This window comes from Cryptomeria japonica, chromosome 7 (genome assembly GCF_030272615.1).
Source record: "Cryptomeria japonica chromosome 7, Sugi_1.0, whole genome shotgun sequence".
Taxonomy (NCBI): Eukaryota; Viridiplantae; Streptophyta; class Pinopsida; order Cupressales; family Cupressaceae; genus Cryptomeria; species Cryptomeria japonica.
This window is the reverse complement of record NC_081411.1, coordinates 150,533,655-150,550,531: the sequence shown is the minus strand read 5'-3', so window position 1 is coordinate 150,550,531 and position 16,877 is coordinate 150,533,655. Positions and strand designations below refer to the sequence as shown.

The 16,877-nt window shown below is 35.8% G+C and overlaps 1 protein-coding gene across 1 annotated transcript; it reads left to right on the top strand.

Moving 5' to 3' along the window:
- Window positions 1–285: 285 nt before the first annotated feature.
- Window positions 286–10,633, top strand: LOC131078244 (leucine-rich repeat receptor protein kinase HPCA1). The gene is made up of 18 exons (XM_058015900.2): window positions 286–379; window positions 471–597; window positions 2,028–2,099; window positions 2,406–2,480; window positions 2,596–2,667; window positions 2,770–2,931; window positions 3,119–3,193; window positions 3,292–3,363; window positions 3,494–3,565; window positions 5,306–5,374; window positions 5,455–5,529; window positions 5,614–5,826; window positions 6,335–6,852; window positions 6,947–7,105; window positions 7,373–7,512; window positions 7,631–7,850; window positions 8,624–8,868; window positions 9,673–10,633. Exons 1-18 carry the CDS (start codon window positions 286–288, stop codon window positions 10,189–10,191), a joined length of 2,979 nt encoding a protein of 992 aa, XP_057871883.2. The 3' UTR covers window positions 10,192–10,633.
- Window positions 10,634–16,877: the final 6,244 nt, after the last annotated feature.

Below are 16,877 nucleotides of genomic sequence, written 5' to 3'. Positions count from 1 at the left end.
GGTTGACCTCTTTTGAATGCCTGGATCCAATGAGGCAGGCGAACTATACAAAGCATGTCTTTTAGTTTTAGTACGATGATAATGTTATGGGGAGACGAAAACTACGAGGGTAATAACAATCCATGCAAAGTTTAAACAGCTAGCATGCTTTTTCTTCTAGGCAGATATATATCATTCTTTACTATATAGGCCAGAGAAGTTGCAGGGTTTTCGTCTTCTTCAATCTTAATCAACGATACTAGTGGATTGAAACATTTTCTAGCATGTATTGACTTCATAGGACGTATGGAGACCAGATATTTTGGTGGACTGAGCTTGATTCTTCTTTGCATCGGCTCACTGTGCTTTGGAGTTACAGGCGTCACAAACAGCAAAGATGGTTAGCTACTTTTACAAATTCATCATTTTCTATGTAATCTTCTGATAAAGCTGCACAAGCTTCTTATCTGGGTGTTTTGATTTGCAAACAGTTTCTGCACTGGATTACATGAGGTTGTTGTGGGGAAGTACAGTGCCACAAACCTGGATTGGTGGCACAGACCCTTGTGACTCTCAGTGGGATGGGGTGAACTGCACTGATGGCCGCATAACCTCACTGTAAGATTCCAGAGCCCATAAGATCTCCATTACTGTTTGCATAAGAACTCTGTAAACTTATCATTTGTTTTCTATATATTCTGTCTTGTAGAGGAATTTTTCCACAGAAATCTATCTTGAAAGGCTATGAGATGAGTTGAGAAGGACTTGAGTTGAGAGAGATAATTATTAACATCCTTAAAAAAATGGATTATAGCATGTATAAGATATAAATATTTGTTTAGGAAACGGTTTTTATAAACTTGTTTGATTTTAAATTTATCTTGTTATTGGGTGTTTTAAAGTATTTTGTTAGTTTATATATTAAAGATATTAATTTTTTTTGCAATTCATAATGTTTCTTGTTGTTGTTTCTGGATTCGATTATGTGTATTTTTTTAACTAACGTTTCTACTTCTTCAACTCTCTAACATCTTGATGATGGATCGCAGAGTGTGATCCGAAATGTTGATGCAAAAAACACACAATTGAATTCAGAAATATCAGCAAGAATTTATATATTCTTCAATTTTGTTTCTTAATAGAAAAACTCTTAACACAATCAAATCCAAAAACAAGATTAAACAGTGATGAATTGTGAAAACTTGATATCATTAATTTTATATATTTCCAACATAAATATTACATACGATTGTCGGTCAAAAGTATGTGAACAGTATATCAGTTAAGAAGGGTAATAAAGTATTGTAATCTATTGTTATTCATAGGGTTCATCCTTTCAGTATATTTTTAATCATTTGATTATAATTATACATGTTGATTAAGCACAGTCGATTATATAATCCAAAACATATTAAAAAATATGAGATGTTTCAGATATTAAATAGTATAACGTCATATTTCTTGTTATCTGATCTTCCTATCTTTCTCTCCCTTGCTTCCTTTATGTTATATAATCGACTTTTATAGAATATATAATCCATCAAAAGGAATTTTAATTAAATTCTTGACTTTTGTAAATGTCCCTAATTTTATAGAATCTTACAACTGATTTCACTGATCAATATCAATTTGAATGTTTAAATCGCTTCATGTTAAAATTCTCAGATCTTAAGATCTCTTCTTGCCCAATGGCTATCTATTTTACCGCTTTCTCTAAATTTTGATCAGGCCACAAAGTATCTAAAAGTTATGTTTAATGTTAAGATTTCAATGGGAAAGCATACCTTTGTACCTATCATATTTTAATTGTTTTAAACGTTGTCTTAAAAATCACTGTTATTAAATTCTCAGATCTTGAGATCTCTTCTTGTGCGATGGCTATCTATTGTACAGTTTTCTCTAAATTTTGATTAGGCCACAAGTATCTAAAAGTTATGTTTAATGTTAAGATTTCAATGGGAAAGCGTACCTGTGTACCTATCATATTTTAATTGTTTTACACAAACTCTTAAAAATCACTTATTATGAATGCATTCGTTCATGTACAGAAAATTATCAAGCATGGGGCTGGAGGGAACTCTCCCAAATGATATCGGTTCTCTCACTGCACTTGACACTCTGTAAGATTCATCTAGACTTAATAGAATGAAATATAAGAAACATGAAATTTTCATTTAGACTTAATACAATGAATAATCAGAAAAACGAAATTTTGTTGGTTAGGAATTTTTGAATTTGATATTTTTTAAGTCTAATTTTAATTTGAAATTTTTAGATTTGATCATATAAATATTTTATCATTGAATTCAGAAAAATCACAATAATAATAATTTTTCATCAGTGGTTCCATCCACTTCTATCAAAAAAAAATAAAATAAAATAAAATTTATTTGTTTTAACTTTTTTTCAAAATATGATTATGTCAGGGATTTATCCTACAACACAGGCTTGACCGGAAGGCTTCCAAGCACTATAGGAAACCTGGCCTCCTTGAGAATTCTGTGAGTTTTACTTATAAGCCAAGTCCAATACCCTGCAAATTTTAAAGCACTATTACCATCTTATATTTAATTTCCCAATATTATTTTTTGACTGGTAAATTTCTATTACCCACAGGATGGCGATTGGGTGCAGTTTCAATGGACAATTACCACCTGAATTGGGAAATCTGACTAGTCTTAGTTTTTTGTAAGATTATAACTTTTCCATTTATGCCATAAGTAGTACTTTGGCTATCTAATCTAGAACAAAAATTTAGAGGTTTGCTGATATTATATTTGTTTTTTTCAGGGCTCTGAATTCCAATAAGTTTACAGGCCCAATTCCCCCCACTCTGGGTAATTTGGTCAATCTGGCATGGCTTGATATTGCAGACAATCAACTTACTGGGAGTATTCCAGTCTCCAATGACAGTCAATCTGGATTAGACCTACTTATTAATGCAAATCATTTGTAAGTAATAAGATATTACAGTGTATTTAAATGAGTTTTGATGTTACAGAAATGAAATATTGTATCTAAAAAAGTTAACAATGCATTTATAATAGACTGTAAGAACAGAGAATATTGTTGCCATATGATTACACACGTTACTGATGATTAAACCCAGCTACTGAAATATTGCTTGTGGCTTTTGAAGCCACTTCAACTTAAACAGACTTTCAGGCAACATTCCGAGTAAACTCTTCAACGAGAACATGACTCTGTTACACTTGTGAGTAAAAAAAATTCGTTTGTTTTCTGATATGCCATGACCTTCAGCATGTAATATAGATAATTTCTGTGCTAAGCACTGTTTATTGTCATCTACAGGCTATTTGACAGCAATAACTTTCAACGAGGGATCCCCCGTACTTTGGGACTAGTAACCAGTTTGAGGATTGTGTGAGTATCAACATTTTAACTCTGTTTTTTCTTGCTATGTCCTGTTTATAATTTTCATGGCTGCTTCGCAGACCAGAAATTTATGGATGCCCGTTTCATTTGTTTTTATGGTAAAATTGTTGGGAAACAGGAGGCTTGACAGAAATCAGTTATCAGCTTTAATTCCCTCCAACGTCAGCAGCCTAGTAAACCTCGAAGAACTGTAAGACACTTTTCCTTTCTTTAGCCTTGTATAGAATGCAATTAAATTTTTATGTGGGTTCTCTGTAAAATGGTATAATGAATTGAGTAAATAAAAGACGTTAAATTTTTAGAGATTTTAATAATAAAGAGTATTTTCTACATTCAATTGTGTTAAATTTGTTTAATATAATATTTTGGGTTATATTTTGTGATCTATCATCATTTTTATTTCTCTTGCTTCTTAACATTCTGATGATAGATCGCAGAGTGTGACCCGAAATATTATACTAAAAAATCTAACACAGTTCTACTGATTTTTATTTTTTATATTAAAAAATACATAACAGTCTATCTACAAGATAAAAAAACAACCACACAGAAACCAGTCCAAATCAAATCCGAACAAGATAGAAGCAAGAAGAACTTTCTGTCCACAGCCCACAAACATAGCAGAAACTCCTAAGCAATAGAGCAGAATAAATTCCAAACTTCCGCATATGTTGCAACTGTTTGAAATATAGGGTATTCTCTTCATGGAATGGCAGAATTCGATATTTAATCTTATTCAAATGAATATTATTTTTTATATGTTCTTTGCATATAGTTTGTGAGAATATAAAGAGACAGTTACCAGAAAACTAAATTTTGTTTTTTCTTGAATAATATGATTTGAAACATCAAAAAGCATTTACATTTTATGAAGGAGTTGATTTGTTTTTTTATTAGGCTCATCCATCAAGATTCAAACACTTGAACAATTTTGACTTAAAAAATGTTCCTCACTCCTTAAGTCTCATTCAAAAAGACATTCTACATAAGAAAATATGCAATTCAAAAAGGTATTCTACATAAGAAAATATTTTAGATCTTTTGGACTACGGTTTTTTAACCACTATTAGTTGAAGCTATTTTATTAAGTAATTATGATTGTTTAAGTTGAGTTGGTTAGCTAAAACTTGGATCATATTCATAAACATTGGCATAACATATTCATTAAACATTGAGGGGTATCTATTCCACCAAAGTCATATGAGGCAATATCATATTGAGTGTTTGGATATCATATTGAGTGTTTGGATCATAGGTTGTTGAATCATTGGCTTAACATTAAACATTGAGAGGTATCTATTCTATCCAAAATCATATGGGGCATGATCATATTGAGTGTTTGGATTATGGGTTGACATATCATTGACTTAACATTAAACATCGAAAAGTATCTATTCTATCAAAGTCATATGGTACATGATCATATTGAATATTTGGATTATAGGTTGATGAATAATCATTGACTTAACATTAAACATTGAGGGATATCTATTCCATCCAATTCATATGGGGCATTATCTTTTTAGAATGTCACAAGCCTTGCGTCCAACAAGATTTGATCATTGGTAGTCTCTTTTCAAATCATTCAACTCCTCCAATATGTCACCCTTTTTTTCTAATAAGATAAACAATAATCATGATCATCCTCATTTTATTAAACGATTTGAAAATACATATGAAATTGCTCTTATTGTATATCAACTTCATATACCTTACATACATCAAACATCATCATTGATTTTGCATCATAATCAATGTATTCATTTAAGGAGTAATATTTTTTCCAATTTTATTGTAAAATTATTTTATTAAAAGAAAGTTGTGTAAATTTACGTATAGAAGATAACCAAAAATGGAGGTCGGATTCCTTGTTTGGCAAACACTTTTATTTGAAATAAAGCTAAAATGAGTTGTTATGTGTTCTTTACAGGAATCTATCAAATAATCAACTAAAAGGTAGCATACCAGATTTATCAGCACTAAATAGGCTCCGATACATGTAAGTGGATGAGACATATAAGACATATATGTTTAGTTTATTTATTTATTGTAATATCTCTAACTCATTTGACATCCCAGGGATTTGAGCAACAATTCCTTTGATAAATCCATAGTCCCTGATTGGATGACAAGCTTACAACAATTAAACACATTGTAAGTTATTTATATATCCAATTTCAATCGGGGCAGAAAGGGAAATATAGATGAGGAGTCTTATAATTTGTTTTCTTGTTTCAGAGTCATGAATAATTGCAACATATCTGAAAATTTTGCTTCAACAACAATTTTTAATATCGAAGCACTTGAGACAGTACGAATGAAAAACAATCATTTGAATGGAACAGTGGATATTAGCCTCAATCCTTCAAGTTCGCTAAAATGGGTAGACCTTACAAATAATGACATAACTGGAGTTCAAGGAGTTAATTCAGATGACAAATTTTCCATATGGTGAGTAACTTTTGACAATGTACCGATTAGAATAAAATATTTTTATCAACATCTTCAAAATAATATATAAGATATAAGTGAAATAATATTATAATATAAACAAGATTTATGCAACATAATGTTAAGATATTGATTATTATCTAAATATTCTCAAATTACTTAAATATATAAGGAAACATTATTTCTCTCTAACATAATTTTTTATTTCATTGTTTCAATTAAATGATATTAAAGTTTACTTTTTTATTTCTAGATTAGATTGTGTACTAATTTTTTTATATCAATGTTTCAAATCACATTGGTGATTGATCATCGGGATGAAATAAAATTTTAAGGAGAAGTTGCAAATCTGGGACTAACTTTCATCTTTGTGATGAATTATGAAATATAATTCAAAACATTAGAATAAAAATTTGGTACACAATCTAATCTAAAAATAATAAACAAATTTTTACATTGATTGTAGAAATCTGATAACATTAAAATAGGAAAGTTCATCTTGATTTCACACCAAGAAAAAGAAGCTTTGTCTTGCTGATTGTCTCTGTTTAACTTACAGGATTGCAGGAAACCCAGCTTGTAACCCTGGAACTAGTCTTTCAAGCTCTAGGGAATGTCAAACCACTGTGCCAGAGGAAAGCTATGAAACAAATATGGCACAATGTGGGGACGAAAAATGCCGTGGAAACCTGAAGCTCAATCCTAGGACGTGCAAGTGCCAACAACCTTATACGGGTCTATTGAAATTTAGGGCTCCCTCATTTTCAGATCTGACAGATGCACAGAGATTCAAAAGCTTGGAGGATACTCTTAAGACGAAGCTGGCTGTAGATGCAGTGCATCTTTGTTGCCTCCATTTTGACAACAACGACTATCTGAATATGTCAGTGCAATTTTTCCCGCAGGATGCTACGTACTTTACTCGGACAGAGGTCTCTGATATTGGTTTCACTCTAAGCAATCAACTTTATAAACCTCCAGAGGGATTCGGACCGTATTTCTTTATAGCAGATACATACATTATCGGTAAAAAGCATTGATTTTTAAGCTGGGCTAAATACTTATAAACCCTGTTTATAATGGACCACAGTGACCGAATCGCTTGGTTGATGGATTGCAGGGTCTGAAGAACGTAGTAGCAGAGGTCTAAGTGCAGGGTTAATTGCCGGAATAGTTATTGCAGCAGTTGTTTTGACTCTTGTGGTTATAATGGTAGGACTCTATGCACTAAGGCAAAAGAAAAGAGCAGACAAGGCCATTGAAATCCACAAACCCTTCGGTACGGTATTCTGTCTTTCCTCATAATTTTCTTGATCCTCCTGCAATTAGAAGTAGATTCATGGTTAACCTCTATTGGAGAATTTCTAATGTGATTGGGTTTGGAACTTTGGCTTGAGCTTTCATCATGCCTAACTCAGTTTCAAAAACGAATTAGAATTCTTTGACTCGCCAACTCATCAGTGAGTCAAGGAGGATTAAAATTACCTGTAGTTATACACAAATTGTATAAATTATTTGCTTACAACTTTTATTTGAATTGTTGTAGCCTCATGGGGAGCTGGTAGCAAGGATAGTGGAAACGGTCCTAAATTGAAAGGTGCTAGATGGTTTTCTTTTGCTGAAGTAAAGAAGGCTACAAATAATTTCTCTGATAGTAATGGAATTGGCTCAGGAGGATATGGAAGGGTATGTAGACTCACAGCTCTCATATTTGTGGGGGATTTTGATGAATGTTCGATTCTGTTTGGATATGTTTCAAACAATTTTATGGAGAAAACCCTTGTGAGTCCTGTATTTTTTGCAGGTATATAAGGGAATATTGCCCGAAGGTGAGATGGTGGCTATCAAAAGGGCTCAGCAGGGGTCATTACAGGGTGGAGCCGAGTTCAAAAATGAGATTGAGCTCCTGTCCCGAGTTCACCATAAAAACTTGGTAGGGCTGATTGGTTTTTGCACCGAGCAAAAAGAACAGATGCTGATATACGAGTATATCCCCAATGGAACTCTCAGAGAAAATCTCATTGGTAAGATTTGATCTTCATTACCTCTATAATTATTAAAAAAGTAAAACACAAATAATTAGCCAATAGATTTTTCCTTGTGAATTTAAGTGTAAAACAAATGTTGGAAAAGTTATCTGATGCTGGCAAACATTATTCAGTCACCTGAATTGTCTCACTTTATGGCAAACACATTCCTTTTCCGTAAAGAAAGACACTTCTAATTGACATGCATCCAATCCCCTATCAATGAAGTCACTGGAACTTTGAAAAGTATAAATGCAAAACTATATAGTGCAGTATGAAAATTATGCACAAAAATCAGATAATATAACTATTTTGTAATGGAGTATTTAAAAAAGTTGCAGAACAATTTGTCGAAGGCACAATTCCAGCCTCATTCTTTATGATGTCAGATTCTTGTACTCAATAAGATTTGATCACTAGTTCATTCATAAAAAACCATTTAACTTAACCAGCAAACTAAAAGCCCCTTGAAAAATCATCTCTATTTTAATTTTAGTATAAAAAATGTACTCAATTCATAGTTGTCTGCTTTTGAGGTTGTGCTAGAATATCAGGGCATGATTCTATAAATGTTGACACAAGAGGATCCTAACAATAAAGTCTAACTCTTCAATCATTTTTAGGTTGCTTATATATTTTGAACAATGATTTTTCAAAAGTTGAAGCGATTTCAGTTGGAAGAGAAACTTTTCTGCAGAAAAATGTATTTTAGATTTGTTTTCCGTCCAGATCTTTTGAAGACTATTAAGAATTTATTCTTTCATTATCAGGTGAATTTACTCTGGACTGGGCAAGAAGGCTACAAATAGCCCTGGGTTCTGCCAGGGGATTGAACTATCTGCATGAGCTTGCCAATCCACCCATTATTCACAGAGATGTCAAGTCCAGTAACATATTGCTGGATGAGAATCTGAATGCCAAGGTTGCAGATTTTGGCCTGTCCAAGTTGGTTTGCGATGGAGGTGTAGATTCTGGAGGCAAAGGCCACGTCTCCACTGAAGTCAAAGGAACCCTGGTATGTATGTCTTCAAATTATAAAATAACCTTTGATCAGTAAAGAAAGAAGGAAAGGAAAAAAAAAATGTAGCAATGTCCTCAAATGACTAGAGTAGATAAAATGGGGAAAAGTTATAACTAGCTTATGGTAGATAGTAGGAATATTTTGAAAAAATTGTTGAACAATAAAACCCTCCCTATACTCCCTTATAGGGCATACGACTCTACGAGTCAAATTAGGTGCAATTACAATACATCTTCCATTATCTTGAGAGAAGTAACTTATATTAACAGCCAGAAGTGACCAAAATGGGTGAATAGAGCTATACAAGTAGAATCAGTTCATAGTAAACAGGGCAAGATCTCAGCTGTCTCCCAGGGCTATAGAACAATAAACAGGAAAGTTCAAATATTCACCCACAGGAGAAAGAAATCTGTAAAAACAAAAAAACAAAAAAAACAGTTATTCTAGAGGGAAATGGTTATTCAATCATTAGGATGCATCATGACATGAATGGTTGAATGTTATATAACTGAAGTTTTGACTTCTTTTCTATGAGGACTCTTGTTAATGTTATTCATATAAAGTGATGGTAGAGTGAACAAGTTACAAACAATTTTCATCAATTGAAAGTCAAAACTTCGGTTATGTAACATCCAACCATGAATTTCATGATACATCCTGATAACTGAATAACCATTTCCATCCTAAAAAGTACAACTCGCTCTTCAATCATTGTTTATCCTTGAGTAGTATCAGAAGCATCGGTAACACTACAAATTTGAAGACTATCACTGACATATGGAGTTATATTTGGTGCAGGGATACTTGGATCCAGAATACTATATGACCCAGCAACTCAGTGAGAAAAGCGATGTGTACAGTTTTGGTATTGTTTTGCTGGAGCTGATTACAGCACGCCTCCCCATTGAAGGAGGGAAATACATAGTTCGACTGGTGAACAATGCCTTGGAAAGTGGGGGTGTAGAATTGTTGCAAGAGGACTTAATGGACCCTGTATTAAGACAAGACAACCTGAAAGGATTTGGGGAGTTCTTAGATTTGGCCTTGAGATGTGTTGAGGAAATGGCAGCTGAAAGACCCACCATGAGGGAAGTGGTGAAGCAACTGGAATTCATTGTAGATATGGAAGGCTCCTTTCAATCCACTAAAATCAGTCCAGAAAGTCGCCCTATTGATTCCAAAGGAACTCCCAAGTTGTATAGTGAAGATGAGGAAGGCAACTCCATCGTTCTGCCTGCGCAAGTGGAAAAGGGTCATAAATTCTTGTTTGAATATAGTGGGGCTTATCTGGTGAACAGCACTGTAGAGCCCAAGTAGCTTGTAGTAGTTAGAATTGTTGTGGAGTATGATTTATTTCATTATTGATTGTTGAAAGTTTGTATTGACTTTTCATACTCTGAAGCTGCAGAATTTAAAAAGGATGTTGAAGTTTTTATACTTTTCAGAAACAAGTGTGACGTATTTTTTACATCAAGATGGCACTCCATCATCCTTTTTCAGGATGTTTTAGGCAAACGATTGTGAATACTGAGAAATGTGTGAGCTTAGAAATGGGTGTAAGCATTTGGTTCACCTTCCTGCTAAATCTTCGGTATAATACAGGATTGGAATAATTTTTTCAGATATTGGGTATTTTTAGTTTTAATAATGTCTACACTTACTACTGTGTAAATTATAAAATAATGATCTACCTGGAAATGCGAAACAAGAAGCTCATAAAGATTACCCCAATGTCATTGTTGATCTCTTTCGTATTTCATTTTCGGTGATTATTTTGTGGGACTCTTCATATGAGTTGACATTGTATATTTTTACTTCTTTTTATACATAATGGTGCATATTCATTTTTCATTTTGTTTGAAGTAAAATCTTGAAATATGTTTATAGATAAAGATATAATTCTGATGAAGTTGAGTTCTTCTAGTTTTTATTAATTTATATATGTATATTTCAATATACTTTATCATATTTCGAGACATTTAACATACTTCAACATGAAAGTTACCTTTCCTCTTAGGGTTTCTCATTATCATTAGGTTTTCAAATTTGTATGTTATGATTTAACATATCATTCTTACATACTCTTTTTGCCTTTCCATCTTTGCCCTTCATCTATACATCCTTATTTTTGAGAATTTGGTGCTTATTTATATATCTTTTCTTTTACCCACCCTTGTTTTAGCCTTAGGGTTTATAATTTTGAAATTATTTTTAGATATAATTTACTTTTAATTTTTCTAATCTAAGATTCATGATCTTTCACAATATTATTATTAACATATCATTGTAGATGTCTTCTCCTTCTTCTTTATCAAGTTCACTATTTGTGTTGCTATGCTTTAGGATGATATATCTTTTGTGGCAAATGATTGTGACATAGCTACTACTTCATCCCTATATACACTTGATAAAACTAGGGATCCTAGCTCATGAAATGTTATATCTAGCAAGCTTATTCTTCATACATCTCATGATAATCTCCTCCATCTACCTCTCTTGATCCATTCTTCCTTAAGGATCCAAGTGTGTAAATACACATGTTTCACCTTCACTCACATTTTATGATGATGATCTTCTTTTTCCCAAGCCTCGAGATACACATTGATTTGGCATTATCTATCTATGAGGTTATTACATTATTGATGAGCTTTATGACAATTGTACCTCTTCTACCACTAATGATATGCCTATAAATGATACACCTTTTTCACCTTTGTGAGTCTATTAGTCCTTTATAGTACCTTATGGTATAGTGATGATATGTCCACCTTATGAACATAATGGTAGCTCTTTATCTTCTTTTAATGAAAATTATTCTTTCCTACATGATGATTTTGTACCTAAAAAATATCCTAATGTAAATATAATCTCAACATACTCTTAAAAAAACCAAATAATTGTGCTACCTTGATCCATGTTAATCTCCTTACCTACTATGTATTTTGTGGCCCCTAAATTCGGTGTCAAAGAAACAAGAAAGTTAAGTTTTGATCCCCCTTAATCATTCCCTCGATTTCTAATGAGCATGTCATTAACATAAAAGACAATAGCTAACAATCAATCACCAATTAATTTGAAATGAATTCAATGATTTGCCTCAATCCAAAAGTATCAAGCTTATATGATACTGCATCAGGGTGACTTGTTTAGACTATACAAATTTTTTCTTTCATTTCACTATAATTTTTTATGTTATTTCATATAAATTTCCTCTTCAAGATCCTCATGTAAAAAAAATAGTTTTAACATTAATTTTATCTACTTTTAAATCAAAAGGAATAATAACAATAGAATAACAAATTTTATTTTTGCAACATGAGAGAAAATTCACCAAAATCAACCACCTTAATCAACCTAGGAGAAATGATTTTCTACTAGTCTTGTCTTATGAAAGAAAAAGAAAAGAGAATTAACATGTGTTTATTTAATGATGAAGAGTACTCCCCTTACAAATCCATACATACAACAACAATAGAGGGTAAGTGCACAAAGATGGTGTACAGAAAAGTGGACACTGGTGCAAGAGCACCCTTCAAAGGGCTCCCACCATTTGCTTTTGATCATGTTCTTGCTTCTTTATGAAGCCAATGTATATAAATAAGAGACATGTGCTCATTGGTCCTAGTTAGGGTCCTAGTTGAGGTCTTAGGGTCATAAGTCAAGATTGAGATTTTCTTGAAAATAGAGGGTATGTGTTCCTTTGAGGTGTTTAGGGGTCCTTCATAGCATGGTGGTGTCCTTAGGTTAGCCCAATGTGGGTCTAGGAGTCAAGAAAAGCAACATTAAGAAAGTTGCTCAAAACTTGCAAAAGTTGCATGACAACTTTTCCATCTAGAGGTCAAAATCTTTAGGTTAGTGAGGACAACCCTAATATGGGCACATAGACCGAGGAAAGGGTAGTATAAGTAGTTACAACCCCTAACAGAAGGGGTTGGATGTCAAATGTTGTACGGCCCAAGCAAAGTGATTTGATTGTGACTGCAATTTTGTTGCCAGTCGGCACAAATGGAGTAAAATAAGATTGTTAATGGATTGATTTTTGAGAAAAACTGTGTGGAGTGTCTTGTATGGTGTATTTACTTTCATTGTGAGCATTTACATTAGGTTTTGTTTTGCAGGTTGTATGTGTTTGTAAATGTATATGGTGAAAATGGATAACAATAACAACAATATTGAAAGGCTAAATGAATCCAACCACAAAACCCTAGCCTAACAATCAACAAAAATCCACCATAACATATGAAGATTACCTAAGACAATGCAAATAACACAAAATCACAAAGATTATACCATCACATATCCAATAGGGTTTTGATCTCCATTCTTCCTATCTCCATTGATCTTGCTTGATATATTTGCTCTCAGATTTTATATGCACAAGAGCTCAACAAAGAATGGAATGTGGTTGCAAGTAGGATCGTAGTGTAGCAAGTTGCATGAAAGATCATTAGCATGAGTGATTAGGGTTTGACAATGAAGGAGGCATCTCCTTAAATAGAAGACACAATATGAAATGGAGGGTTAAGATTGAGAGGTGTAAAAAGTGAGGTCGGCTAGGATTAGAGGGTAGGTAAAAGAAATACCAAAATAATGAAAGGGGTAGGTAGTGTAGGAATTAAGAGATGAATGACATGTGTCATGTGTAGAAAAAGATAATGAATTAATTAAATAAATAAAGATTTATTTAATTAATAGAGGAAATGGGATAATTAAATAAATAAAATATTTATTTAATTTAGGAAAAGGATAATTTAAATAAATAAATGTATTTATTTAAATTAGAAATAAGGCTAGAAGAGGATAAATGAATTAATTAAATAAATAAAGTTTTATTTAATTAATAGAAGAATTAGGCTTAGATAATTAAATAAATAAAATATTTATTTAATTAGACATGACAATTTTAGGTGTCTAAATTTTGCCCCTCTTTGAGACAATGCGGCTTGTCGTGTTGTTTCAAAGAAGATAAGATGAACTGATACAGAGTTGCCCCAGAATGGGAATAATATGCCCCCTCAAGAGATTGGATGAAAATGTCTGAAAAGATTGCAGACAATCTCTCGATAAGAAAGAAAGGCTAGAATGGATTGACCGAATAAAGTGATAAAGTCATGGGATGAAGAATACTGGCTCGAGAAATGAAGGCGAGGGCTAGGGTAGGCTATAAGATAGACCACGGGCAAAAGACATCCTCATTGTCATCTACACCTTCACGAGATCACAGTGCAGAACGAGAAAAGAGCAGCAACAGTCAGCAGCGATGGCTTTCGTGTATAGATTTGACTGCGTTCGACAATTTCAGAGGCCAGTAGAGGTAGGAGAGCCGGTAAGTACCACCAAACCTCCTCGTACTTTGACGCTTTCAATTTTTGTCATTAATGCATGGTAGTTAGCAATAAATGCGCTTAGGAATAGGGCACAAAAAAAAATGCAAAAATGTGCAACCGCATCTATGTCGGTTCCACGCGCGTCTGTGTCCGCCAGGCGCGTCTGTGTCGGTACCAGGTGCGTATGCGTCTGGAACCGCGTTTGTGCTTGATGCGGGCGCGTCTGCATCTTGAAGGGGTGTTTGTGTGCCAAAGTCGCGTTTGTGTATAATTTAGGCATGTTTATGTCAAACAGGTGCGTTTGCGTTGTGTAGGCATGCTTGTGCAGTCAAGAGGCGCATTTGTGAGGTAGAAACGCATTTATGTCTGAAAAATGCAAGGTTTTGTCTTTGAGGTCAAATCGACAGTTCTGTGATGAACATACGCTGTCGATTGGATAAGCTACTGAGAGGATACACTCAAGCAGGTCCTCTAGGAAGACTAGGATAGATCAAGGCACTTTGTGATGAACAAAGAGCACCAAGATAGAGTACTTTGTGATGAATAGGGAGTACCCGAAGTATGAGCAGCACTTTGTGATGAACAGGGAGTGCAAAATGTGAGTAACACTTTGTGATGAACAGGGAATGTCACACACGTAGTACTGTGTGATGAACAGGGAGTACTACTAGGATAGATAGCAACACTTTGTGATGAATAGTGAGTGTCACTAAGATAGATAACCATATGCATTTAGATAGCGAGTAGCATTTTGTGATGAACAGTGAATGCCACTATAACTGACATGATTGAGTTGTTTGACTGCAGGAGTATTTGCCTATGCTAGAGTCACGGGAGAGATTCCCGTCCACACAGAGATTGCGACCAGAGTTATCATTTCAGGATAGGGCTGCCATTGAGGAGATGGGATTGAGACACATGTTATATGTGCCTAAGTTTCGGGCAAACATGGGTTTGCTGATTGCGTTGGCCGAGAGATGGCACTCAGAGACTTGCACTTTTCATCTGCCGATGGGTGAGATGACAGTGACGCTTGAGGATGTTTACAGAATCCTACATATACCAATCGATGGAGAGCTGATTCCATATGATCGTGATGGAGACAGAGAGGCTTTGAGACGGGTGTTCCAGGATCCCGACCTAGAGATGCGAGCAGGACATGTGGCATGGGATACCATGACTGCGATAGGGTTAGCTTTGCCAGCTATGATCGGAGGAGCTATCAGTGGGTTCCTATGTCCGGACAGGGCGACACGGGGGTTGGCAGTGGGCTGGGGAGGAGCACTAGAGATATTGGTGACTCAGCACACCAGATATGCATGGGGTCCATGTGTGTTGGCACACCTATATTATGAGCTGCATCAGTTTGTCTACCATAAATAAGTGGGACTGGGTTGTGGAGTGACACTTCTACAGGTTTGGGCATATGAGCATCTGCCTATCACACGGCCGATACATTTCAGAGGCAGGGGTCATGGACGGAGCTTTGTTCATCTATATGATATGATCACTTTGCAGCCTTGGATTGGCAGGTTAGAGCACTGGCGGCGAGTGATAGATGATATTGATGTAGTCATCTGGAGGCCATATCTGGGGTGTGAGGAGTGGGAGGATGATGCAGTGGAGCTGCCTTTCACCTTTCGGAGCAGGTATTTGATTGGGCGGATGCCCTATATACTAGAGAGACAGCTGGTGGACCGAGTATGCAGGCAGTATGGCAAGATCCAGAGGATGCCACGAGGCTTGGGTATGTATGCCCGTACAGTCCGGGATCAGGCGCAGTTTGGACCACTGTTGTCATATGATCAGGCAGTTACACAACTAGCAGAGATGGTGCCCCTACCTTGGGATATGTGGCCAGAGATTGAGGATGCAGGTATGGATGCAGAGTACTCCGCATATTGGGCAGAGCATCCGTTCCCACGGTTGACAGATCCAGGAGAGTTGCTGGAGGGAGACAGAGGAGGGGATGATGATGATGGTGGTGGGGGTGATGGAGGCCGAGGCCGATGGAGGCGGAGGGGAGTAGTTGGGGAGAGGAGGGTGGCACCTCGGAGGGAGGGTGGACAGGAGGGACAGGCCCAGGTGGTGAGGGGTCGCGGTGGATTGCCCCTGCAGGTACCAGCAGCACAGGGTCCTAGAGCACAGGGACCGAGACAGGGACAGGTGCCAGTACAGGCATAGGTGCAGGGTCAGAGATAGGTGCAGGTACCTAGGCATGCACAGAGACAGGTACCCATTTAGGCACCGGTTCAGGTACAGGGACATGCACAGGGGCAGGTACAGGGGCAGGCATCCGCAGAGGGAGAGCCATAGGCAGAGGCAAAGGGTGGGGATCCAGAGGAGGATGAGCTGATTGAGCTCAGGGAGATCTGCCAGGGCCAAGCAGATGAGATCCAGGATCTAGAGAGGGAGAGGGACCGACTCAAGATCAGGCTCAGGGATACTGAGCGGGAGAGGGATCAGGCTATCCAGCGCTATACTGAGGCTGAGACAGCACTCAGGGTAGGGAGGCAGGCAGCGGAGGACGCAGGAGCAGGCTACGCATATGTCCTGCGAGCTGGAGAGGAGATCGCCTACTGGAGGGACCTGTATTATGGTGCCGTGCCAGCAGATCAGCAGGCGAGGAGCTTCCATAGACCATCGCGTATAGCGATGGCTATGGGAGGGAGCCAG